This window comes from Phycodurus eques, chromosome 19 (genome assembly GCF_024500275.1).
Source record: "Phycodurus eques isolate BA_2022a chromosome 19, UOR_Pequ_1.1, whole genome shotgun sequence".
NCBI classification, from domain to species: Eukaryota; Metazoa; Chordata; class Actinopteri; order Syngnathiformes; family Syngnathidae; genus Phycodurus; species Phycodurus eques.
In genome coordinates, this window is record NC_084543.1 from 6,144,592 (window position 1) to 6,169,096 (window position 24,505).

General features: G+C 42.2%; 3 protein-coding genes across 3 annotated transcripts; 1 reads left to right on the forward strand and 2 right to left on the reverse strand.

Moving 5' to 3' along the window:
* Positions 1-166: 166 nt before the first annotated feature.
* Positions 167-7,142, reverse strand: syt5b (synaptotagmin Vb). The gene is made up of 9 exons (XM_061706245.1): positions 6,681-7,142; positions 5,391-5,588; positions 4,032-4,207; positions 3,853-3,951; positions 3,602-3,769; positions 3,362-3,529; positions 3,169-3,283; positions 2,934-3,067; positions 167-2,386 (listed from the first exon to the last, which is right to left on the reverse strand). The coding sequence occupies exons 2-9, from the start codon at positions 5,581-5,583 to the stop codon at positions 2,177-2,179; spliced, it is 1,263 nt and encodes a 420-aa protein (XP_061562229.1). The 5' UTR covers positions 5,584-5,588; positions 6,681-7,142; the 3' UTR covers positions 167-2,176.
* An 884-nt stretch (positions 7,143-8,026) lies between these two features.
* Positions 8,027-23,513, forward strand: LOC133395257 (receptor-type tyrosine-protein phosphatase H-like). Its single transcript, XM_061664017.1, has 19 exons — positions 8,027-8,073; positions 8,791-8,962; positions 11,853-11,955; positions 12,041-12,310; positions 12,398-12,649; positions 13,010-13,279; positions 13,371-13,622; positions 13,715-13,945; positions 14,040-14,303; positions 14,381-14,474; positions 14,552-14,602; positions 18,176-18,257; positions 18,349-18,439; positions 18,508-18,578; positions 19,181-19,315; positions 19,432-19,554; positions 19,774-19,934; positions 20,971-21,103; positions 21,257-23,513. The coding sequence occupies exons 1-19, from the start codon at positions 8,027-8,029 to the stop codon at positions 21,395-21,397; spliced, it is 2,943 nt and encodes a 980-aa protein (XP_061520001.1). The 3' UTR covers positions 21,398-23,513.
* si:dkey-197c15.6 (putative nuclease HARBI1) lies at positions 20,392-24,239 on the reverse strand. Its single transcript, XM_061706247.1, has 2 exons — positions 23,457-24,239; positions 20,392-22,406 (listed from the first exon to the last, which is right to left on the reverse strand). Exons 1-2 carry the CDS (start codon positions 24,121-24,123, stop codon positions 22,015-22,017), a joined length of 1,059 nt encoding a protein of 352 aa, XP_061562231.1. The 5' UTR covers positions 24,124-24,239; the 3' UTR covers positions 20,392-22,014.
* Between the last annotated feature and the right edge of the window lie 266 nt (positions 24,240-24,505).

A 24,505-nucleotide genomic window follows, 5' to 3' on the forward strand; every position in this document is an offset into this window, starting at 1 on the left:
AAAGTAATTGATTTATATATGTTAATTGAATTTGCTCTATGCTCTGTTTCATTGGCTATTGAAGCTTTAATTAACATTGAATGCGTGTATTTCAGGCACCATGTTGATGACGTAACTTCTGTATCAAATTGATTCCAGTTAGACAGAAAAGCCTGACCTTTGCACATTTTGTTTTATGTGATTTATTGTAATTTATTATTGCTAATTCACAAAATAAAATACGATTTAAAACTCACCAGAAACTGAGATCCTATAGATACCCTGCGTTAGTTCAGTTCACACACGTTTATTTGTTTTTCTATTTTCTCCGCAGTGAAACAATTAAAATCATCAACATTATTAAAAAGAACCACGTTACGTCCATATTAAAAAGAACCACGAAACGTCCATAGGAGATTTGTCATTCAAATGAGCCAAAATCACAACATTTTAGTCTTTATATACATAAAGTGGTCTACTAAAAACTAAACAATACTGAAATATTTCATTATTTTAGTAGAGTAGTGGTATTGTAGATACAGGTGCATCTCAATATAGAATTAGAATATATATTGTCATTGCACAGTGTACAACAAATTAAAATATCATAAAAACAACTATTTTGGTAGTTCAATTCAAAAAGTGAAACATGTTATACAGATTGATTTATCACATGCGAAAATAAATTCTAAATTCTCAATCTTGATTGTTTCACATATAATTTTCTAATTTCTTTGGATGTTAAATGTTCGTTGTTTTCCTTAGCTGTAAAATACAATCATGACAATTTGATATACAACATTAAATCATCAAATCAAGTCTACCATTGAGGACTTGCACGCTGCCAGAACTAAGACAAGGGCGTGCAAAATCCTCTCGGACCCTCCGCACCCCGGTCACCAGCTCTTCCAGCTCCTTCCCTCAGGTAGGCGCTACCGATCAATGCAAACTAGAACTAGTGGACATTCCAACAGCTTCTTCCCTCTTGCGATTAACTTCTTAAACACCTAACCTATAATTCCATTACAATAAGATGGCAATTTTTTGACTTGAGTTCGTTGTCACATTTCTGTGGGGCCAATTATGTATTACTCGTGCACTCACTGTAGTTGTCTCGCCATGCTGCACTATTTGCATATACTGGCCACTCATGCCAGAGTAGCATCTGCTCCATTTGCACACTGTTTGAGGAGTATCTGTAACATTTGCACAACCGACATTGTCCCAGATGATCGCACTACTCGTCACTTTAAACCGCATACACTCCTTGAAGTCTCGGCGCCCTTTGCACAATGGTCATTGCACCGGACTATTGCAATATTAATCATTCGAACTGCTCTAAGTGCTAGAGGACTCTGCATCTTTTTGCACAATTGTTTTTTGTCAATGTCTTTATGTCTCCAAAGTGTTCTGTAAATTGACTGTCTGTTGTACTAGAGCGGCTCCAACTACCGGAGACAAATTCCTTGTGTGTTTTGGACATACTTGGCAAATAAAGATGATTCTGATTCTGAGTCTCACTCTTATACTATAAATTATACTAAAATAAATTTCATTTTCCATAATATTCAAATTCATGGGTAAAGATGCACCTGTTTATGAGCGCACACACAGCACATTTATATTTGTTTTAACTTTAGTGCCATACAAGGGAAAACAAGGTCTTAATGACATATATATCAGTATTTCACATCCATATGTTAAAGTATACCAAAAGAAACATTATGCATGGAAAACAACACTGCAAAAACTGGGCTTAAAAAAAAGAACAAGAACAAAAATGTAACGTCATGAGGAAGCTATTACTTAATTTAAGCAAAATTATCCACAAGTATAACAGGAAAATCAGACTTGTCAAGATGTCTGTAGATTCTCAGTCATCATAGTAAACCGCAAAAATTGAATTGAGGCAACTGGACGTTTTTGGGATTGAGTTGGGAAGATTTCTTAAAACAAGTAAACATAGCGAACCCACTGATGTCATAAAACTAGTATGTGTACTCCCCACACCTATAGAGTTACTTACTCATAACCAGAAATAATATCTCAATAACAAGTTAGAATACATTGTTAAGTAATGCAAGTAAGAAGAAATATCTATCGTACTTAATCTTGGTTCAGTTAAAAAAACAAATTTCCAGTGACATCATGCAAAACAAAAGGGAAGACACAAAAGAAAAAACCCAGCAAGGTCTCCTTAGCGAGGTTTGGCTTTGACCGCCGCGTCGACCTCCTCCTCCGGCAACAGCGTGTGCCACTGGGCTACCGGACGTCTGGGATTGGCCAGCATGTCCGACCAGTGGCGCAGGCCGACCCCCGTAGCGCCGTAACCCATGAAGGTCTTACCGATGGGGTCGTTGCTCCCCAGTTTGTCGTAGTCGTAGACTGTGATGACCACCTGTACTTTCTGGTTCAGGCGACACAAATGGTTCCATTTGTTAATTCCATCGTCTTGACTGATTTCAATGCACCACCAGACATGACAAGGAACGGGGAATAATTTAATTGTGGCCACAATATCCACATAACGTATGCACAAAATGCTAATTTGTGCCCACGAAATACTAAATTCTGCCCCAGCAGAGTCGAATGCAGCTCCCCTGCCAGTCGGCATCAGCACAGGGGGGCACTTTTAGACTGCCCCTCAATAATTGTTTTATATTAGTTGTATATGAACAACTTGTTCACTCATCCATCTCTTGTACCAAAACAAGCACCCGTTGGCCTGAAACGAGGTAGCCGTCGGCTGCCGGGAACACTGTGTGAATTTAGCCTTACTCAAATGTCCCAAGTTGTTAATGGAAATGATATTAAATCCACAAATTGGTGCGCATATTATACCCATTTCGTTGCCACAAATTAGCATTGTGTGCTCACGTTATATCTATATTGTGGCCACAATTTGTCATGTCGGGAGAGCCGTAGATTCCCTTTCTGCTGGCGTATAACCTTACCTGTATCTGTTCAAAGGGGACTTCAAAGCTGAAACTCTCATTAAAGTAGGGATTGAGTGTGTTTTTCTTGACTGTTGTCTTCTTCTTCTTGATACGTTTTCCATTTTGCTGTAGGACAATCTTCACATACGGATCTTGAAATGGAGGAAAAGAGGCAGATGACAACAGGTCCAGTCATCACCTGCATATTCGTAGTTCACTATTCACAAATGAACTCGGTTCTCTGCAAGTTTACCCGATAAGCCCCCGACATCCATTTTCTTCAGATTCTTTGCCTCCATGATGTTCACTGTCAGTTTCCCAGCGGTGGGGACGTATCTCAGAGAGATGCAGACATCGCCCAGTTTTTCCTGCCGGGAGCAAAAACGTGCAGAAAAGCTTTCGTACAAAATGACGATGCAGGCATACGAAATGAAAGGCAAATGTACCTCTTCCTTTTCCACACTCTCCAAGTCCCTCCACTGTTGAATTGGTTGGCCCAAATCAACGCTGTTCATGGGGATCTTGATATCACCGATCATGTCGTGCTTGGAGAATCGATCGAAATCGAAGACCTGGAGCACCAACGTCTTTCCTCCTAACTCTGCATACGGGATCTAGAGAGAACGAGATGATAATGAGTGACTCGAAAACAACAAAACCACCAAATCTAATCAAGCGCTCGATACCTTAAAAAAGAACGTCTCGTTGAAAACGGGACACAAATTCTTGCGCTGAATCTTGGTTTCGTACTTCTTCTTTTTGTCCGGCAACAGGAAGACTTTGACGTAAGGATCTGAGGTGCCCCCCATGTCCATGGCGGCCAGATCCTGAGCCTGAAGGATTCCCACGATGAGCTTTATGGTAAGGAGAACAACCATCAGGTTAAAGAATTCTTCTCATTTGACTGATATTGTTTTGCGTGTCACAGGAGAGCAACCTGGGAATCTGTGAAGTTGTAGTCCAGAGAGAACTCCAATTTGCCCAACTTTTCCTGCTCTTTCCCCTCTTCCTCGCCTTCCTTCTTCACCTCCCCTTCCTACCAGGAGATCATCACCACAGTGAGTAGTCATCTGAAATCTAACGACTCCACTGACCGTCTATCACACGGTATCGTACCTTCTCTCCTGTCTCGCCTTCGCCTTCTTTTGACTTCCTGCAGCGCCCCGTCTTCCTCTCTCGGACCTTCTTTGGCTTTTTCTTCTTCCCAAAGCATTTTTTGAAAACGCAAAAGATAAAGCACGCCACCAGCACCAGGACCACCACTACGATGGCTCCTACTGCCCACATAGGAACTGTGATCGGATAGAATAATAATAATAATCAGGAACAGACTTCTAATCCCCTAGTTCATACCAACAACAAGAAGAAAAAAATAAATACTGTATCTGAATGTCACCAAACTGTAGTCCATGTTGAGTGTTTTCAAGCCGATTTAAATCTCTCACAATTTGAGATTATAAGACTACACTTTGCTCCCATAATCTGAAAGAGTTCATTCTTCATCTGTGTACATAATTTCTTTCAAGGCTTGAAAACACAACCAAGGGTTTAATCTATTATAGTGCTGAAACAAAATATGCTACTTTGCCTAACAAAAAATAACATGGATAAACTCAAAACTGTGATAAACATAATTTCATTTTTTTAAAGCAATTATTAGTTGGTTTGTTTTACATTCGTTCTTCACAATCAGATAATTTGAGTTGAGCGTGTCACTCAACACAATTGCTGCAAATCATGAGTGAAAGTTTCACCGGCCTCAGTAGGGCGTTGGACTGTTGCCAGTTTGTGTTTTTAGGAGAGATTACTGAAAGAGTTTGTGTAATGTGATAACAACAAGAATAATGAGAAATGTTTCATCGCATGTATTTTCTCAAAAGAATTTATTATTTGAATTTCATTCAAAATGTCACTGAATGACTTAAATCAGACTTGCTTGCTAAAACATCATTAAAACATTCACTGCCGTTGACGGCTTTAGATGTCAAATATCCATCTTAACTGGGAGGGCTGACAGTGAATGAGTTAAGACATGACTTGACAAGTCTTGCCTGTTTTTAGTTTTAAATCGGCATTTTTAGAGAGAGTGTGTCATTTGTTGTTTATCCAGCAAAGGTTATTTTTGTGTGTAGTGTGCACAAATCTGGCAACCCACCTGTATGCCATAATGCAGAGTGTAGCGGTCACCTCATGAAACGTATTACGGAGGAGGGAGCTCTGAAGATTATTACATTTAGATTCAAGGATTCTCTTATTATATTCAAAGGTAAGAGACAATAACTATGACCTCTACCTTCGTTCGCACTATAAAACCCACAAAGACAGGCAAACTAAGTTAACTTCACAGTTCCGGTAACTGATAGCGGTTCAAAGATGAATTTATCTTATGTGTATAATTGAGAAGACAATAAAGTCATAACCAAGATGGAGAATTCTAAATTCTCACGAGAGCAGCAACTCCCAAGAGATGCTCACTGGGTAGTCGGTCAAGTTCGTTCATGAACTTGTCCTTCATGTGGTTGTAGTCATGGCCGGGATGATGCTCGGAGTGGCCGTGGTGTTCCGTGTGGGCGTGCTCATGGTGAACTTCTTCCGTGGCCTCCTCGGACTCCTTCTCGGGCAGCTCGGCAGCCCTCCGGGCCCGAAACCCGCCGCTCGCCGGCCTCATCTCAGCTGCCAAAATACAGCAGAATATAGCGCAGCTGCGTATGTACACTGGTGTAATCCCTGCGTCTATCTGTTGCGCTACAGCGTAGGAGCATAGAACATCTCTAAGCTAGAAGCTCAACATGGCTGACCCTAATCCCTCCCTTTGTTCCCCCCCCCCCCCCCCACACTTTCCCTCCACTGTCTCCCCCTAGTTTTCTCTGCTTCTCTGCTCCCTATGCATGCATGGTAACTGGAAAATATTATTCCACACGCTGCATTCCTCAAAGCTTAGATAAAAAGTTGGCTTCCTCCATCATTCACCGACAGGCCACAAAAACTTGATCGCAAATTACGCCTTCACCAAGAGCACGATGCTCAATTTTGATTGACAGTCGGAGAAGTATTCGTTTTAACAATTTTGTGGATGGAGTTGGCAATATTGCCACAATAAGTTACATGAGTGAGTCAAAATATTAGTGAACACTCACAGTTATTAACAGTCTTAAATTCCTCTCTGACAATGTCCTTTTAAAAAAAAAAAAATTTCATGTACCGGACTCAACTTTTGTGGCGTAGTGTCAACTCATCCTATCATCATTACTGCTAATCAACCACCATTTCAAAATTTAAGAGTCTGATTTACACAAACGGTGAACTCCGATCCAGGTGCGATACAATTTGAGGAAAAAGTTAAATCATATGAGATAATTTACAGTACATCTTGACTAATACTGTTGTATTTAACTTTTTAAGTACAATACGTTTGCATTTAATTTTTTTAACTGTTTTTCAAACTATCGTGAAAAACATTTTTGCATTTTAATTGTATCTTTATTAAGTTTTATATTCTACATTTAAGCAGAGCATTTATATCTAACTGTACATGATGTTACAGTGGATAACAAAAATATTCAATATACTTTTCTGTTATAAACCTCGGGATTGTTTTAATGAACCCATAGACCTACTACACTACTGTATTTTAATGCCAGTCGTTATGGTGGAACTTGGAGAGCGAAGCATGTTTTTTTTTTTTTTTTAGGTGTTAAGTTTTCCAACCATGGTATTTGATCATCTGAAAGATAAGCATATTTCCGAACACAACATCCATCTTACCTGTAGATGTGTTCCGCGTATTCCCTTTATGATGACACAATTTTCAGAGCGACTTTGTGTCAGATTTTCCCACTGGAAGCCCTCACACGGCCATCATTCCCTCGATATGACTGGCAGGCTCCCTGCACCCGTTTCCATCAAAGCTAAAGCTCTGGCAAATCACTAGAGCAGTGTTGAGACTTAATCCCCCCCATCACTACTTCCCCTCCTTGTCATATTAAAATGCTGACCACACATCTGTTGCTTTCTGTCCGATTGAATGCTAACACAGAGCACCGGTCTCCTCTTTTTGCACTGTAACAATCCCCAATGCTGAACAATATATTTAGTTTTCCTTACCGAGGTGGAAAAGTTCATTAAATTGACAACAGGGGTTGTGTTTATCCATTAGACTGACCAACTCATAGTGCACCCAAGCCTTCGCTAATCCCCTCAGTGTCGCTTTGCAAGCGCTCTAGCGCCTATCCAACAACTTTCGTTCAGACTGGACATTGCGTCCCTTGCTTTGCTGCTGCGCACATCCCCACGTTTAGACCAGTGTTGGGAGGTAATCCGCAGGCACGCTGCCACATCTGGACACCTCGACAGTGCCAAACCGCTATGCAGCTGGCCGTCTCTAGTAGTTAACATGGAGGAAAACATAAACTGCGATTCCACGTCCGATATTGTTATTTTTAACTATCACAGTATCAAATAACATACCAAGGTTCTTAATAATAGAAATCCTAAAATGCAATATGACCTGCAGAAAACTGGTCAGTGGAGTGTGTATGCGCATCATTTAGGGTGTATGCACACTTGCACAGCTAGATTACGCGTGGCTGCGACTCAGGGCCGACGTCCTCCTTATCTTTACTGAAACATGTCCCTTTGTAGGATTTTACGACCAACCGCAGGCTTCTGTGCTGCTGGCCCAATGTTCAACTTTAAGCGGGCACCCGATAGTGACCAAGCAAAGTCCCACTGTTATCTTTACTCTGTTCTTCTGTATGTACAGACGTCACATAAGAACATGTCGCATTATGGCACGTTTGAACACAAAGTGGATAACAGAACAAACTGGCAACAAAAATGTGAGGGGCTGGGTATAAGTGTAGTTTATTCAATCAATGTTTGACCAATAGGAATGTAGGAAAATAGGAAAACACTACTTTTGAGCACCATAGCTAGTGTGCTAAAGAGGTTTGAGGTATTTGTGGGTACTTGGCTCCTGCAGTACAACATTGCCTTCAACCATAAAAATATTGCTCAGCTTTCTTGGTGGAGCAAATGCAACAAACAGGGTTGATTGTTGCTTTTACGAGCGAGGTCTTTACAAGCTGTGCTTGTCAAAGAGGTACTCTCCCATGGCCCTGTGGCTGTCGGACGCTGTGATGCGTTTCAGACTGCCAATGTAGTCGCCCAACTTCTTGATGGTGTCGTGGCTGTCGCCCAGGAAGTGTTGCTCGAGGAAGTCACAAAGCTACGAAAGGAGAAATTGAGCTAATGATGAAACTGTGGTTGAATACACTCCCTGGTCACTTTTTATTTAATTTTTTATTTTTTTTAATTGTTGCTGTAGTTTGCAATGGATTTGAATGTTTATTTTGAACATGAAAACAAATCAAATAAACAATGAAACACTCACAGTTTTGTTAAAAGGAGTTAAAAGAAGTAGAGATTTATAAAATCCCACCATTTCTCCATATTTTGTTAATCGATATGGGTCCTAGTCATGTAATTTTATCTATAACGGTAAAGACATGGTCCACTGAATTTCATTTTGAAGATCAATTTGATATTCGTATTTGAATTATTAACAGTGGTTATCCATCAAAAGGTTATAATTGTTTCATAATAACAAGTAATATTTTAAGATTTTTGTGCTGTTTGGAATGGAGCTGAATTAATTAACAGACTGAATTTATAAAGCTACTGCCCTAAATCTCCACACAGTAACTGAAATATGGCAAGACTATGGAACAGTGCAGAATGAATTATGCTCCATAGCCCGTTTGTCTTTATTTAAAAATTGGCATTTTTCTCTTTTCAATAGTTTGTCAAAAACAAAAAAGACAATTTGATGTTTAGTTTTTCTGTCAGTTGAAACGAAGCATCATCTTTGTAAAAGACTGCTTTTTTATTTATTTATTTATTTTCACTTACATGGGGGTCGGTGTGGGTGCCAGCCTTGCGGTGTGCTTCCAGAAGACAAGTGTTCATGGCCTTCTGGTAGTCCAGGGAGAAAGACATTCCATCCAGACCACCTCTCCAATCCTCCCTACTTGGTTTCTGCAGCATACGTAAGACACTTCTATAAACACTGGCGTACAGTATACATTTTATCCGAGTGAAGTGATGGCAACAAACGGCAAATTTACAGCAATAGTCTGCAGCAAAATGCGACCCCCTCGCATGTTCTGATACTCCAGCAGCTTCTCAGCGTGTTCTCGTTCCTTCCCAGAGAGCTCCAAGAAAAAACTGGAGAATTTCTCAAGGGCAACATCGTCCCTGTCAAAATACATGCCCTGTAGTAGGAAGAAAAACAAAGTAGTGTTTCATGATTTCAGTGCAGAAATAAACTACAAAAAAAAAATTAGGGCTTTCAGGTGAAATTCAAGGATGAAACCTAATATGCACTACAACCTTTTTTTAGGACAACCTAATTTGACTTGAGGTATAGAAGTGGACGCCCTTGGAACCTTTCAGGGAGCAAACCACTGTTGTCCTTCAGCTCCTTGTTAGAGAGCCGCAAGTTGTTCAAGAAGTACTGAAACGCTGAACAGTTGCACATGTGCCTTCAAACGTTTACACATGGTCAAAGTTCACCTGTTAAGGTTAGAGTGCGATTTAGGTTCACCCTAAAGCCGAATATCCATCACTTTTTGCGAGTAGTGCGAGACAAGAGAGGAGAGCAGTAGTTACCAGGGAAAGGTAGGTGTAGGATGCATTGAGCTTGAGGTTGATGAGTTTGTTGATGTCTCCTTCACACTCAGCGTGGAGGTTTTGCCTCACCGCAGACTGCATTTTCTAAAAAAAAAAAAAAAAAAAAAAAAAAAAACATGATGCTTAAAACAAAGTTTGCCTAAACACGGGTATCTTGGGGTCAATACAGTAGTGGAAAAAGCTAGCCATGCTCGCCAAGAGCTAGCGAGAGTTCACCGTTTCCTCCAATTTTCTTCGCTTGGCGTCGTGTCACGTTGGCCGTCTTTCTTGGTCTGTGAGAAGTTGAGACCAAGTGAGGCGCCCCCTTCTTCAAAAGAACACGAAAAGGAGAAACAAAACCAAACAAAACAAAAAAAAACCGACTAGCTAGAGCGCTGCTTAGCTTGGTGTTTGTGGGGCAGTCTCTACTGCCGCCTGTCGTATTGGGGGCTCACTACATCATGTTGGACTGCAACATACAAATTTACCCGCTTAAAATAGATATAAAATATACATTTAATGTTTTGAATTATTTAAATTCATTTATAAAATAATCTGTGAATTTATTTATTCTGACTAAATCAATAGCGAGATATTTGTACGTTGACTGCGCATATATTTTGATTGATGAGTTCGTTATAATTAATTGTAACTAAATTATAAATAAAGAAATGAGAACTGATTATCTATTCATCCATGTTTCTGGGGAACAGGGACCGAGCCCTGCGGCGAATTGCCAATAGATGCCACAAGATGGTGGCAAAGCACTTTCTCCCTATTCGACAAGGTTATAAACTGCTAAATCTACAGTAGTATATGTAATTGAGTTTCCTTAACTTTTCTATTATGATTATTATTTTTTATTATATCATTGTATAATTATATATCACTGTCAGTAATATTTTACTTCCCACTTTGCATAAATTGTACAAATATTACCATAGCATAATTAGTTAAGTACTTAACACATAACAACATGCAACATCTTAATCTTCCGTTTTTGCTCTTTTTGTTGATAATAAATTAAAAGTTGTTTTAATTCCTACTCAAGTCTGCTCTTGTTTGTTTTCACTTTGTTGGTTGTTTCAATATTATTAATATGAATGTACATGTGTGAACATCGCTGCTATGACAATCTAAAACTCTATCTCTTAGATCTTTACTGCAAGGAAGCCATGCAAATATAATCAAAAGCCTCCTAAGAACAGACTTATTCTGATTTAGTTGATTTCAAGTAGCATTTGAACGTTTTCACAGTGATTACAAAACTACGCCACAAAAAAGCGCTCACACGATTATTTCCTCAATATGACTAATGAAGATATGAAACAAATCAGACTGAGGGGTTTTGATGTATGTGCTGTGTTCATAAGGAAGTAACAGGGGGGCCAAAGGTCTGAGTGCTTGTAAAAGGGCAGAAGCAGAGCCTTGCAAACAAGTCAGCGGACCAGAGGTTAGCAGAGGGAGGCGCGGTTAGGACTCAAAAGTCAACACTGTCGGTTGCGATGAAGTTCACAACTGACACTTTCACGCCAGCTTCAATTGCCGCTGCTTTTGTCAACATGAACTCGGGGGGCCTCACACGTCGTTAAGAATCCAAGTTTTGGCCTTAGTAATCATGACAGTGTTGATGGAGCCTTTCATGTTTAAAATCACCTCTGGTCACCTGTTGCTGTGTGTCTTCCTGAATCTGTTTTGGGTAAGTTTGTCGCCTTCCACTTTGGTAAAGATCAGATACTGTCATATATTAATTAGGAAAAAAAAAAAAAGATAGGGCGCAGATATTTCATTGAACAATTAAAAAAAATCTATTTTCATCTGTCTTTAACTTAACTACACAGAAAGGAGACCATGAATGAGGAAGTGACAAACACATACAGAAATTGCTTTTATTGTGCTGTATTTATTTCTAATTCGTACATCGGAGTGAATCATTTTTATATTTCTCTTTGAGGATATAAACTGTTGTAGCTTTGTACATTTGCTGTGGCGACACCAGAGAGACGACATGTATACATTTTTATATAGTATATGTTTTTGGTGAGTTGGCATTTGTTTCCAGTACAGGGAAGGAACACATTACGAATACATTGCTACTGTATTAAGTAGATTTTTAAAAAAATACTGTCGTACATTTCAGAGTCTTTCCACTTTCTTCCTATTTATTACTTTTAACTTTTCTAACTTAAGGAGTTGAATCAGTACCTTGAATGTCTTTCGTTTGCCACCTCTGATTGTTTTGTGACAGTTTTATTATTCTGCTTTCAGAGCACCTCAGACTCGATTGAAACATCAAGACGGCACACAACAGCGAGCAGTGCAAAAGTCACGACGCTTTTTACTCCCGCCTCGACAAGCCTCCTCACCATAGGTCAGCGTAAGGATGAGCTGCTGTTTCCCACCAGCGACATTTGGCCTATTCGCCCGATCTGACTTGAAATTCTTTGTCTTGTAAGCTCCTGAAAATGTCATGGATGTGACGGTGCTGGAGCAAAATCAAACCAGCATAACACTTAAGTGGGATAAGGTGAACAATATCTCCACATACTTCCTATTATATGACCTCAATGGTAGTGCGAAGGAGGAGAAAGTGGATCCTTCCCCGTATCAGACGTATGTCACGCATGTGGTCGCTGGTCTGTCTGCTGGGAGCAAATATCATTTCCGGATCATCACTCTGTTCATGGGAGCAAACAGCACCGGATACGTATTTTCTGCTTCCACTGGTAGGTCAGCTTTCATTTTTGAACCCTTTGGAATCAGAGAATGTAAAACATATGAGCGACATGTCCTGATCTGTCTTCATACTGTAGCACCTCTGAATGCCAAAGGCTTCAAATCCATACAAAGAAATACCACCAGTATAACTCTGCAGTGGGAAAAAGTGGATAAAGTCAGCTACGCTCTTGTTTTCGGTGACACCAAGGAAGATGTCGCTGCAACTGAAGAACAGGAAGTTACACACACGATGACAGGACTCACAAGTGGGACTGAATACGTTTTTACACTTTTCACTGTGTTTGAAATGGTCCACAGTAGCGGCAACAACCTTACTGCCGTCACAGGTAAGATGTCATTTAGCATGACTACTCGAGAAAGAAGTGGCAAAAGTAGAAATACTTCTGATTCAACTCCTGTTTTTAAGTACAAGCTGAAATGTACTCAAGTACAAAAGTGAAACCTACATTATATATTTGTTAATGTTAATTAGGGGTTGAAATGGTTTAAAGGCAGGCACAACACAAAAAGCATTTGCCATAAACTATTTTTGTAGCTGACAGCAATCCTATTTTGACAAATTAAAGAGAAGACAGTACCGATAACTGTTTTCAAACGTATGGAGCAAAAATAAAAAGTCATCATATCTGCACTTTGTTACTGCTCAAGGTTGCTTGCATTCACGCTAAAATCATCTTCTCTCACAGCCCCTAAAAATGTTGAAAAAGTGCACGTGATAACCCAAACTGTGAGCAGCATTACGCTGTCGTGGAACAAGGTTGGCGACAGCTCAACATACATCCTACAATATGGCAACCACAGCATTCCCATCGAGGTCAAAAGCTCTGCATTCAATCCTAAAGCCACGCTCACACAAGAGGTCCCTTCACTTGCTCCTGGGACAAAATACGACTTTACTCTCATCACCGTGTTTCAGAACATCACCAGCACTGGGTTCGTGTTTGATGCAGTGACGGGTATGTACAGGAGCATGCGAGTGTCCTGCCAATGCAAATTTAGATGTCCCTTGAGTGCTTCAACCTGCTTTTTTGATGCTGTTGTTCTAAGTTCCCTCAATGGTGGCTGTGGTCAACGTGTCCGAGCGCTCTGAGACCAGCGCGACTCTGGTGTGGGACACGGTGGATCCAAACTGGAGCTACTTGCTTCACATCGATGGAGAAAACGTCACATTGGCGCCGAACGGGTCGTCAAATGTGTCCCGGTCGTTAACACTACAACCGGGAATGGAGTATCCATTCACTGTGATCACTTTGTTTTCTGGACTGGCTAGCACCGCTTATAAAGGCTTCTTTGTAACAGGTACCAGAAAGACAGTTTGTCAGGGTACACAACAGGTTTGGAAACATCGATTGATATTGATTAAATGATATTTTTTGTCTTATCCGGTTCAGCCATAAACTGTGCCAATGTGACTTGGCATGTCACCACACGCTCAATCCAAGGGACGGTTGAGGGATTATTCACAAGTGCAACGGCCTCTAATGGATCTTCTGCTCATGTGAGTCCAAAAGGTCAAAATGTGTCATTTTCCAGCCTTTACCCGGGCGCAACCTACAACGTGTCGCTCGAGTACCGAAGGGATTCCGCTCACTTTCTGCAATGTCAGCTCAAACTGACAACTAGTAAGTGCAAACCTGATCTAGTTCAGTGTTTCCCAAGCAAACGCACATATTTTTACATTAGCAAAACACGTATTTCCATTCGTTTACCCTTTAGTACCGCCGGATTTAACTGCTCACTGTGAGTACTGGGAGTCAGGCTACTCTGTCTTTATCGTCTGGGATACGCCAGAAGGTTTATGGACTGCTGTGGAGGTGAATGTTAGCGGACAAACGCACACAGTGGAGGATACGGAGCAACGGCACACCACAATCGGTGGATTTCAACCTGCGAGAACATATCCGGTGTCTTTATCGTCACTGTCGGGGACCGTGAGGAGGTCCAAACCGTACGTCTTTCAATGTTCGACTGACCCTCTTGGTAAGTTCAAGTCTATCTTACATATTACGCTATCTGTCATATTACAACACATTTACAAGCGATTTTCATCTTTCTAGGCGTCATTGCAGGGTCAGTCCTCGCTGTCCTGCTTTTTGGTGCCCTGGTGGGTTTGCTAATATTTATTTTAACAAAAAGACAAGCTATCATCAGGTAGGCACTGGCCAACAGATGATACTGATGTGTCCTTGTTGTGTGTGAGTCTAATCTTTTTTTTTTTTCTTCCCCAGAAAGAAAAAGTCATTAGTTGAAAGGAGCACAGTTTCAACTGAAGAAATCAGGTAAGAGGTCTTTTGCCCTCATACTGGCCAAGGTGCACACACCAAAATCAGGAGCACAATGTGCATTGATTTCAATGAGAAAATGTGACTAAACCGGTTTAATTTGCTCTAAGTATGTCATCGCTGTATGTTTTTAAAAAGTGCAATGTTATAGAGCGATATTTTGTTCAATGAAAAAAACAATTTTTTTGCGGGGGGTGGGAGGCTAGAACGGATTGATGGCCATTTTCATTCATTTCAATAGGAAATTATAATTTGAATGTTACGAACGTGGGTAAGAAACAAATAATAATCGTATCTCAAGGCACTATTGCATTAATAGTTTTTTATTCACATAATTGTGCCACCATTTTTTTTTTACAGATTTTGTTTTGTTTATTTTTAAGGATTCAAGTATTCAAGGACTTTGTCATACCAACACATATTTTAGACACGTTCGACCAATACGTCTTAATCAGAATCAGAATCATCTTTATTTGCCAAGTATGTCCAAAACACACAAGGAATTTGTCTCCGGTAGTTGGACAGGCTCTAGTACAACAGACAGCCAATTTACAGAACACTTTGGAGACATAAAGACATTGACAAAAAACAATTGTGCAAAAAGATGCAGAGTCCTCTAGCACTTAGAGCAGTTCGAACGACTAATATTGCAATAGTCCGGTGCAATGACCATTGTGCAAAGGGCGCCGAGACTTCAAGGAGTGTATGCGGTTTAAAGTGACGAGTAGTGCGATCATCTGGGACAATGTTGGTTGTGCAAATGTTACAGATACTCCTCAATCAGTGTGCAAATGGAGCAGATGCTACTCTGGCATGAGTGGCCAGTGTATGCAAATAGTGTAGCATGGCGAGACAACTACAGTGAGTGCACGAGTAATACATAATTGGCCCCACAGAAATGTGACAACGAACTCAAGTCAAAAAATTGCCAGCTTATTGTAATGGAATTATAGGTTAGGTGTTTAAGAAGTTGATCGCCAGAGGGAAGAAGCTGTTGGAATGTCTACTAGTTCTAGTTTGCGTTGATCGGTAGCGCCTACCTGAGGGAAGGAGCTGGAAGAGCTGGTGACCGGGGTGCGGAGGGTCCGAGAGGATTTTGCACGCCCTTGTCTTAGTTCTGGCAGCGTGCAAGTCCTCAATGGTGGGTAGGGGGGTACCGACAATCCTTTCAGCAGTTTTGATTGTCCGTTGCAGTCGGAGTTTGTCCTTCTTTGTAGCAGCACCAAACCAGACTGTGATGGAAGAACACAGGACTGATTCGATGACCGCTGTGTAGAGCTGTCTCAGCAGCTCCGGTGGCAGGCCGTGCTTTCTCAGAAGCCGCAGGAAGTACATCCTCTGCTGGGCCTTTTTGAGGACGGAGTTGATGTTGGTCGCCCACTTCAGGTCCTGAGAGATTGTAACTCCCAGGAACTTGAAGGTCTCAACGGTTGACACAAGGCAGCTGGACAACGTGAGGGGCAGCTGTGGCGAAGGATGCCTCTTGAAGTCCACGATCATCTCTACCGTCTTGAGCGTGTTCAGCTCCAGGTTGTGTCGGCCGCACCGCAGCTCCAGCCGCTCCGCTTCCTGTCGATATGCAGACTCGTCACCGTCCTCGATGAGGCCGATGACAGTGGTGTCATCTGCAAACTTCAGGAGCTTGACAGTCTGGTTCGCTGAGGTGCAGTCGTTCGTGTAGAGAGAGAAGAGCAGCGGAGAGAGGACACAACCTTGGGGCGCCCCAGTGCTGATGCTGCGTCTGGATGAGGTGGCCTCCCCCAGCGCTGACCTGCTGTGTCCTGCCCGTCAGAAAGCTGTAAATCCACTGGCAGATGGCAGGTGAGACGCTGAGCTGGAGAAGCTTGGATGAAAGGAGTTCAGGGATGATGGTGTTGAACGCTGAGCTGAAGTCCACGAACAGGATCCTCGCGTAGGTCCCTGCACTGTCGAGGTGTTCTAGGATGAAGTGCAGTCCCATGTTGACTGCATCATCCGCAGACCTGTTCGCTTGGTAGGCAAACTGCAGGGGGTCCAGCAGGGGACCTGTGACACTCTTGCACTCTTGTTCAGCACGAGACGTTCAAAGGACTTCATGACCACAGATGTCAAAGCGACAGGCCTGTAGTCATTCAGACCAGAGATTGCAGGTTTCTTGGGGACTGGAATGATGGTGGAGCGTTTGAAACAGGATGGAACTTCGCACATTTACAAAGATCTGTTGAAGATCTGAGTGAAGACTGGAGCGAGCTGGTCCGCGCAGACTTTGAGGCAGGATGGGGACACATGGTCCGGTCCTGCCGCTTTGTTAATCTTCTGTTGTTTGAAGATGCGTCTCACATCCTGTTCATGGATGGTTAACGCAGAAGTCAGAGGTGTGGTTGTGGTCGCGGGTGCGGCCGGGTGGGTGTGTGGAGTGAAACTGTCCTTTTCAAATCTGCAATAGAAGGTATTCAAGTCGTTGGCTAGTGTGCTATTGTTCTCAGCTTGGGGGGATCGTCGCTTGTAATTAGTCAGCGATTGGAATGCATGCCAGACTGATTTTGAGTCATTCGCGCTAAACTGCAAAGAGGATCTATGCAGCAAAGTTGGAAAAACAATGTTAATTTCTTTAGTAAGCTGGTTTCTAGCTCGATTATACAGGGCCCTGTCCCCGCTCTGATATGCATCTTCCTTAGCTTGGCGAAGCTGCTTAAGTTTAGCAGTGAACCACGGCTTGTGGTTGTTGAATGTCCGAAATGATTTTGTTGGTACGCAAACCTCTTCACAGAAACTGATATAGGATGTGACAGTGTCCGTATATTCATCCAGGCTGCCAGCTGAATTTTCAAAGACACTCCAGTCTGTGCAGTCTAAACAGCTTTGAAGTTCCATCTTGGCTTCATTGGTCCACTTTTTGACTGTTTTCACTGTAGGCTTCGCACATTTAAGTTCTCGCTTGTACGTCGGTATTAAGTGAATTAAGCAGTGATCAGACGAGCCCAGGGCTGCACGAGGTATAGCACGGTATGCCTTTTTTACCGTAGCAGTGGTCTAAAGTATTATTTTCCCTGGTAGGACAGTCGATGTGCTGCTTGTATTTAGGAAGTTCGTGGTTGAGTTTAGCTTTGTTATCAGACGAGCCCAGGGCTGCACGAAAAGACTTCAAAAAGACTTTTGAAATACAAATAGAATGAGATAAGAACATAAGATAAAAAAAAAAATGATTAAAAGAAATACTTATTTCTAGTTGTGAGTTAATGGCTGCTAAAGTCAGAGATGAAAAAGACACACGAGAAGATTTTCCTTCATGAAGATCAAACATGAGCTCATGGACTGAAAGGCAATGATGCAACAAGCACGTCATGGCATCGTGTCAAAGCCCACCCAAACTGTAATATTGCTCTGATATCAGCCCATAATGCTCATAATGCCTATAGAGGCCATATTTATTTGATATGTGGGGATTGCTCTGATCATTGCGCTGCATTAGCCTGCGTTGGCGTTTGGGTTCAACAAAAGGATTCGCATGCGACTGGAACATTTATGCATGGGATCTGTTTGCTCACATCGAAACGATGCGGTGAAATGCTTGTTCTGTTCTGGTTCCAGAGATAGTTCTCTTGTGGATTTTGCTGGCCACTTCTCCAAATTAAGTATGGATAATAACCGAGGTTTCACCAAGGAATACGAGGTGCTCAAAAAGAACAACAAGCAAACAGAAATGTTCTTTTTTTGTTCGTGTTTTTTTTTAGTTAACCGAACCCTTCAACTTTGTCGCACAGGGCCTTGCTATTGTTGGCATTCAGCACACTCAGAATGCTGCTCTGATGCCTGAGAACATGGAGAAGAATCGCTTCACCAACGTCCTGCCGTGTAAGTGTGTGAGGATGACCGCTAAGCAAGTCGTTCACTTTGCGTTCACTTCATTCTCACCGGGACAGATGACTGGAGCAGAGTGAAGCTACACACCACAAATGGGAACTCGGACTACATTAATGCCTCATACATACCGGTAGGTGTTGCTTGTAACTCATAATAATGGAGCAAACACTCTTTAAAGTGCATTCATAGAATCCAGTGGCAGACTAGGCGAATATGCAAAACAAAACAAACAAAAAAAGCACACTACTGTGCCTTGTCCATGCAGCATAAATAGTTTCAGTAAAATATGTCATACTCACCAGAGATGCTGATTACCCAATGTATTAATTTGTGCAGATTGCTTCATACAGTGGATATAAGTCTACACACCCTTGTTCAAATGTCAAGTTTTATATATAATTTCAAAACGATATTTTTTTTTCAATTGAGTTGCACAAGGAATGGGTCACATAAATGGTGGAAATTTTTTTGAAATGATTTATCTTGGTCACGTTCATCAAAAACAAAACAAAACAGGTGTGTATTAAGCTTTTACCTAACAACAAAAAAAAAAAAAAAAAGGAACAGCGGACTGCTGTGAATAAAATGGGCTACATCACGAAGAACACCAAGCACAATACAATACAATGATACAATAGTTGTGTAAAAAAACTGCAGGTATATTTAATGCCATCTTTTCATTGAATCAACTGACGACCCACAGTACAGCACACTAACGCATGATCTCGACAGGGTTACAACAACAGCCGCGAGTACATCGCCACTCAGGGTCCTCTGCCTGCCACGGTCAGCGACTTCTGGAGAATGATCTGGGAGCAGAAAGTGAACGCCATCGTCATGGTAACCAACTGCACAGAAGGAAGACGGGTGTGTTCTGCCACTAAGTGGTTACTAAGATTAACTTTTTTTTTTTTTTTTTTTAGAGGATTTGTAGAACCTCATCTCCAATTATTTCTAAATATACACATATTTTTTTCCCCCAGATTAAGTGCGAACAATATTGGCCCGCACATGGAGATACTTGTCTTCACAATGGCCTGACGATCACCACTGCATCTGAGCAGGAAGACACGAACTGGACATTAAGGGAATTCCGAGTGAAATGCGTACGATACTTTTTGTCGAGTTCTCAGAATGTGTGCTTAACGCCAACAGAACACATCTCTCAAAATAGTGAACGTCTGCACCGCTGATGTATGGTCGCAATGGCATCTTGTTAGTTTAATGTTGGTTGTGGTCCCAGCTCCAGTTCTCTATAGCAAATAATTTAAATATTCACTACTCAAACTCGTTCCGTACCATAAGCTAAATTTTATGTTTTACAGAAAAACAGCTCAGCAGAGAGGACAGTGAAACATTTCCACTTCACTGCCTGGCCGGACCATGGAGTCCCTCATTGTACGGACGTCCTGATACAGTTCAGGGGACTCATTAGACAGCACATGGATCCAAACGGGAACAGAGACCCAACTGTGGTGCACTGCAGGTATGCTGCTTTAAAAAAGACAAATGACATGGGGGGCTGTGTCCACAACATAGATTTAACATGGGGATGAAATACTTCATTTGTGGTCACCCAACAGCTACAATGCGCACACAATAGTAATTTGAAATACTAATTGGTGAATTTAATATTGTTCCATTTTCTCCGGGCACTCCGGTTTCCTCCCACATCCCAAAAACATGCATTTTAGGTTAATTGACAACTCTAAATTGTCCGTAGGTGTGAATGTGAGTGTGAATGGTTGTTTTGTTTGTATGTGCCCTGCAATTGGCCGGCAACCAGTTCAGGGTGTACCCCGCCTCCTGCCTGATGATAGCTGGGATAGACTCCAGCACGCCCGTGACCATAGTGAGGAGAAGTGGCTCAGAAAATGGATGGATGGAATATTGTTCCAATGAACACCTTTGACTGAAATTGCAATACAGACGCCCCCTTCGTCGACATTTTCCAACATTTATTGAGCCAAGGCAAATCCCACAGCACACCACAAATATATTAAAAATATACATACAGAAATAAAGATGATCTTATCTCAGTGTGCTCACAAATTTCCTTAGTGTGAAATCTGGGCCCGTTGAATTGAACACAAAGCTATTCTGTTGTATTAATGGCAACAGGAGGATACACAGGTTAATTGTACCTTGTGCCATCTAGTGGAAGAGCATGTAATTGTTCTGCCTGTCATTTAAACGTAGCTGGCATTGATAGCTGACCAAAGATAAATTATATTGGTAACTAACTCAAGATTACAATCACTGTAAAGCAATACTACTCATGTGGTCCTCGGCTGTTAATAAAGCACTTTATAAATTGAGTTGGGGGCTTCCTAGTGCCCGTCGGCACCATTGTTGGTGACCCTCGATGTACAGTACATTTTATTGTGGCCACAGTTAAATTTCACATCCCCACACATGGCTGAGCATCCATAAAAAAAAAACAAAAAAAACGGAACATCATGTAATAAAGATAATAGGAAATGTTGAACTGATGACACACCTGATCATATTTTGTCTTTTAGTGCGGGAGTGGGCAGGACGGGCACCATTATAGCCTTAGATGTTCTGCTTCAGCAGCTGCTGGACAGCAAAGTTGACATCAACGCCTTCGTGCACGACATGAGACTGCGGCGGCCCCACATGGTGCAGACTGAGGTAACGCCAGTTAACTGTCCTCGACTGGAGCTTATGTCAGTGGTTCCCCAACCTTTACGTGAAAGCGGTCCGTTTCACAAAAAAACTTTGGGGTCCACTGGCGTATGTGACATCTGCTTTTCAAACCAACGCCTAACTCTGGTCTCTTTCCAGTCCCAGTACGTTTTTCTGCACCAGTGTATCATGGACTGTCTGCAGTCTCAAGAGGAGATTGACGAAAGCATATACCAGAATGCGGAGATAATTTATGCTAATGCAACAGCACTACGACAGTGTAACAAAACGGCAATCTGAATCATAAGGGCACAGACGAGGAGTTGGAATCGCTTGTTCTAGCTAGCTAGCTTGTTCTTTATTAAAACAGAACTAACTCATGCACATTGCTGAATTTTATCAGTGGGAGTTGTAGTGTTAACAAAACTAAAAAAAATAAATGTTTTCCCTTATCCTGTAAGAAAACTAGTTTAACTCATGATTTGTTTTTAAATAATATAAAAGGATATAATGTGTATATCCACTGTGCAATTGACTAGATTTTCTTTGATGTAATTGTTTCTATGTTTGTTTAGGAATAACACTCCAGACGACCAAAGACTTGTTTAAAAAAATATTCTATTGACAATAATAGAAACTTTGGGAAACAAACAAAACAAAAAAAGATGAAATGTATTTTAGGATAGATCATAATGATATACCAAAGCGCTTGGTTGATCTGGCTTGCATCAACCTGAGTTCCAATGCAATAATTTCATCTTTATGATAATGAGATGTATTTTCAAAAAAATTGGATTTTGATATACCTAATGAATTGTCCGGTGAGTGTACGGCTATGCCGGAAATCCTTTTGGTGTCACATGAACGAAGAAACGTCCTACTTCCTGTGTGGGGAAAAAAAACAAACATTGTCACTTTCATTCTGGTTCCTCTTGAATAGGAATAACGGTGAAGTGATAATCGATGAGTTCCTGTCTGGCTTTGAGGGCGTTCGGGCAGATCTCCGCCGAGCCCGTGCGCGGGTTGCTCGGCTGGGTGTCGACAAACATCTCCTCCCCGTATGGCAGGGAGACCGAGAACTTCTTGGCTATGTTGTGCAAGACGCAGCAGGCCTTTATGACGTTGGTCAGCTTGTGCTGCGCGAAGCCGAGATGAGTCAAGCATCTGAAACGCCATTTCAGGGAGCGCAGCGTGTGCCGCGTCACCTCGTGGATCTTTGCGTGGGCCGCGTTGAAGTTCCTCTGCGCTTCGTCTTTGGGTTCGGACACGGGGGTCAGGACACGTTTGCTTAAGTCGTAGCCTTCCCCTCCTGTAAACAAAATAACTGCAATCAATTGGACATCCCCGTGCAAAAGTCTATTTTACAATTCAGGGCTACTTTTATTGACATCTAACAAAAAGCAGAACTAAATACTGATACCATGTACTGAAAAGAAAACATTTTCACAAAGCAAAACTATGGGTGAACAGCTTCCAGTTGTTTCTCAAACGTTTTACTTCAAGTACCACCTTAAAAATAAAAAAAGTATGCTTTCTCCCCTGGGCCACCATCATGAACATTGTTAAAAAGCAGTAGCGTAGTAGGCCTAAGTATTCATCCAAAACGTATTTAATATTACTGTAAGCCACTGTAACATTACACACAATTTCTAACATTGCGCTTAAATTGATGAAAACAAGCCTGTACTTAAAATGATTCAATTGTAAATATATTGCACTTCACATTAGAGAGAGCCCACATGAATCGCACTGAGAATCAGTCGCTCCTGTTCTATACACTACAGTGGCACCTTTAACTTAACCACAAGAGTGCCTAGACTTAAAACTAATAGCTCCTCCCCCACTGGCACCAGGATGGTGCCAAAGCACTACTTTTATGCCAGACAGCTTTGGACTAAGCACAGCAGCAAACAACTTTTTGTTTTGAAAAATAAATTTACAGTCATGTCAAATGTGACTTTTTTTTAGTATATCATGCGGGCCGCTGAAAAATGGACAAGTGGGTCGCAAATGGCTCCTGGGCCATAGTTTGGACACCGTTGTTATATAAAAAAAAATTGCAACTCATTGATGTACCCAACCACCCCAAAAAAGTTTATAATTGTGTATAAGTTCCATATGATGGCACCAAAACACTACTACGAACCTCCTCCCCCTAACTTCAACAGAGTTCCTTGGTACAAGATGGTGCCAAAGCACTACTTTTCTTGTAGACAGGGCTTTGGTCCGGGGACAAAAACAGCCAATAACTTTTTTTCCCCCAGCTTGAAAGCTTTAATAAAGTGTCAAACGTGTCACTTTCTCTGGCCACTGGTGTGACTTCGACTCTCCAGCAGGAGGCAGTACTGTACGTCCTTACCTATCACCCAGTATTGTCCGTAGAGTTGTTCTTCAATCTCTCGCCCTCTGAACGACGTGGCCCACAGGTCCTGCTCGCATGTGGCGCCCGCGCAGCACTGCTCCACGCTCAGGATGTTCCCGTCCAGGTCGCAAATCATCTGGCTGACCACGGACGCGTAGCCCAGCGAGTTGACGCACAACTCGAACTCCCCTTGGCTGATCTTGAAGTGAGCCGGAGCCAGCAGGCCCAGCACGTCCGGGATGCCGCAGAAGTCCTCCACCATGTGGGCCATGTCGATCTTGGCCTTGCGCGTCTGCGGGAACGAGATGAACTGGTCCGACATGCCGGCCACCACCTCGGACACGGTGAACACGATGTCCTCGCAGTCCGTCTTCAGGTTGAAGCGCTTCATCAGGGCGGCCGAGTGGGAGCCGCGCGCGTAGAAGTTGAGCGTCACCATGATCATGGCGTCCAGGGAGAGAGAGGTGAGCAGGAATTTCTTCATGCGGACGCGAACGATGTCGGCGACGAACTCGACGCAAGCGCGCGTGAGGTGGAACAACTCGAACAAAGTGGCGTCGTCGTAACAGTCGAAACAGCTCCGGGACGACTGCGAGTCCAACTCCTCGTCGTGGCCCAGGAGCTCCGCCTGCACCGCGAACCACACCGGCAGAGGGTCCGACATCTGTTCGCCTCTACGACAACTTGAAAAGCGAACCAAAACAACACATGGGGACGCTCCCAACTCGTCTAGCGATTACAATGGCGGCGGCGACGGCGACTTCCGGACGTGAGCGTTGTTTACCTCCGTCGGCGAGAGGTGCCTTTACAAATGCTCATTATCGCCCCCATGTGGATGGAAGGGGGCATTGGCTCCGTCGCTCGGATTTTTGTTTTTAATTCCCTTAACGAACCTTGACTTTTTGTTACTCATTTCATCTGTTCCCAGTAGCAAGACGTGTTTTGCACCGTCTGTTCCGAGCAAAAAAGAAATCGACTCAATCCCCCCCAAAATAAATAACGTACCTCAATTTAAACATACAAAAATTTTGCGTGTTCCCCATCCC

Coding starts and splice junctions, on each gene's coding strand:
- syt5b (XM_061706245.1), bottom strand. CDS start 5,583: ATGAGGCCGGCGAGCGGCGGGTTTCGGGCCCGGAGGGCTGCCGAGCTG. Junction 3,952..4,031: donor AAGGCGAGACAGGAGAGAAG/GTACGATACCGT, acceptor ATCTCCTGGTAG/GAAGGGGAGGTGAAGAAGGA. Junction 3,284..3,361: donor AGAGTGTGGAAAAGGAAGAG/GTACATTTGCCT, acceptor TGCTCCCGGCAG/GAAAAACTGGGCGATGTCTG.
- LOC133395257 (XM_061664017.1), top strand. CDS start 8,027: ATGGCCCTGTGGCTGTCGGACGCTGTGATGCGTTTCAGACTGCCAAT. Junction 12,311..12,397: donor CGTATTTTCTGCTTCCACTG/GTAGGTCAGCTT, acceptor TTCATACTGTAG/CACCTCTGAATGCCAAAGGC. Junction 19,935..20,970: donor CCAACTGTGGTGCACTGCAG/GTATGCTGCTTT, acceptor TTTGTCTTTTAG/TGCGGGAGTGGGCAGGACGG.
- si:dkey-197c15.6 (XM_061706247.1), bottom strand. CDS start 24,123: ATGTCGGACCCTCTGCCGGTGTGGTTCGCGGTGCAGGCGGAGCTCCTG. Junction 22,407..23,456: donor CGGACAATACTGGGTGATAG/GTAAGGACGTAC, acceptor TTTTGTTTACAG/GAGGGGAAGGCTACGACTTA.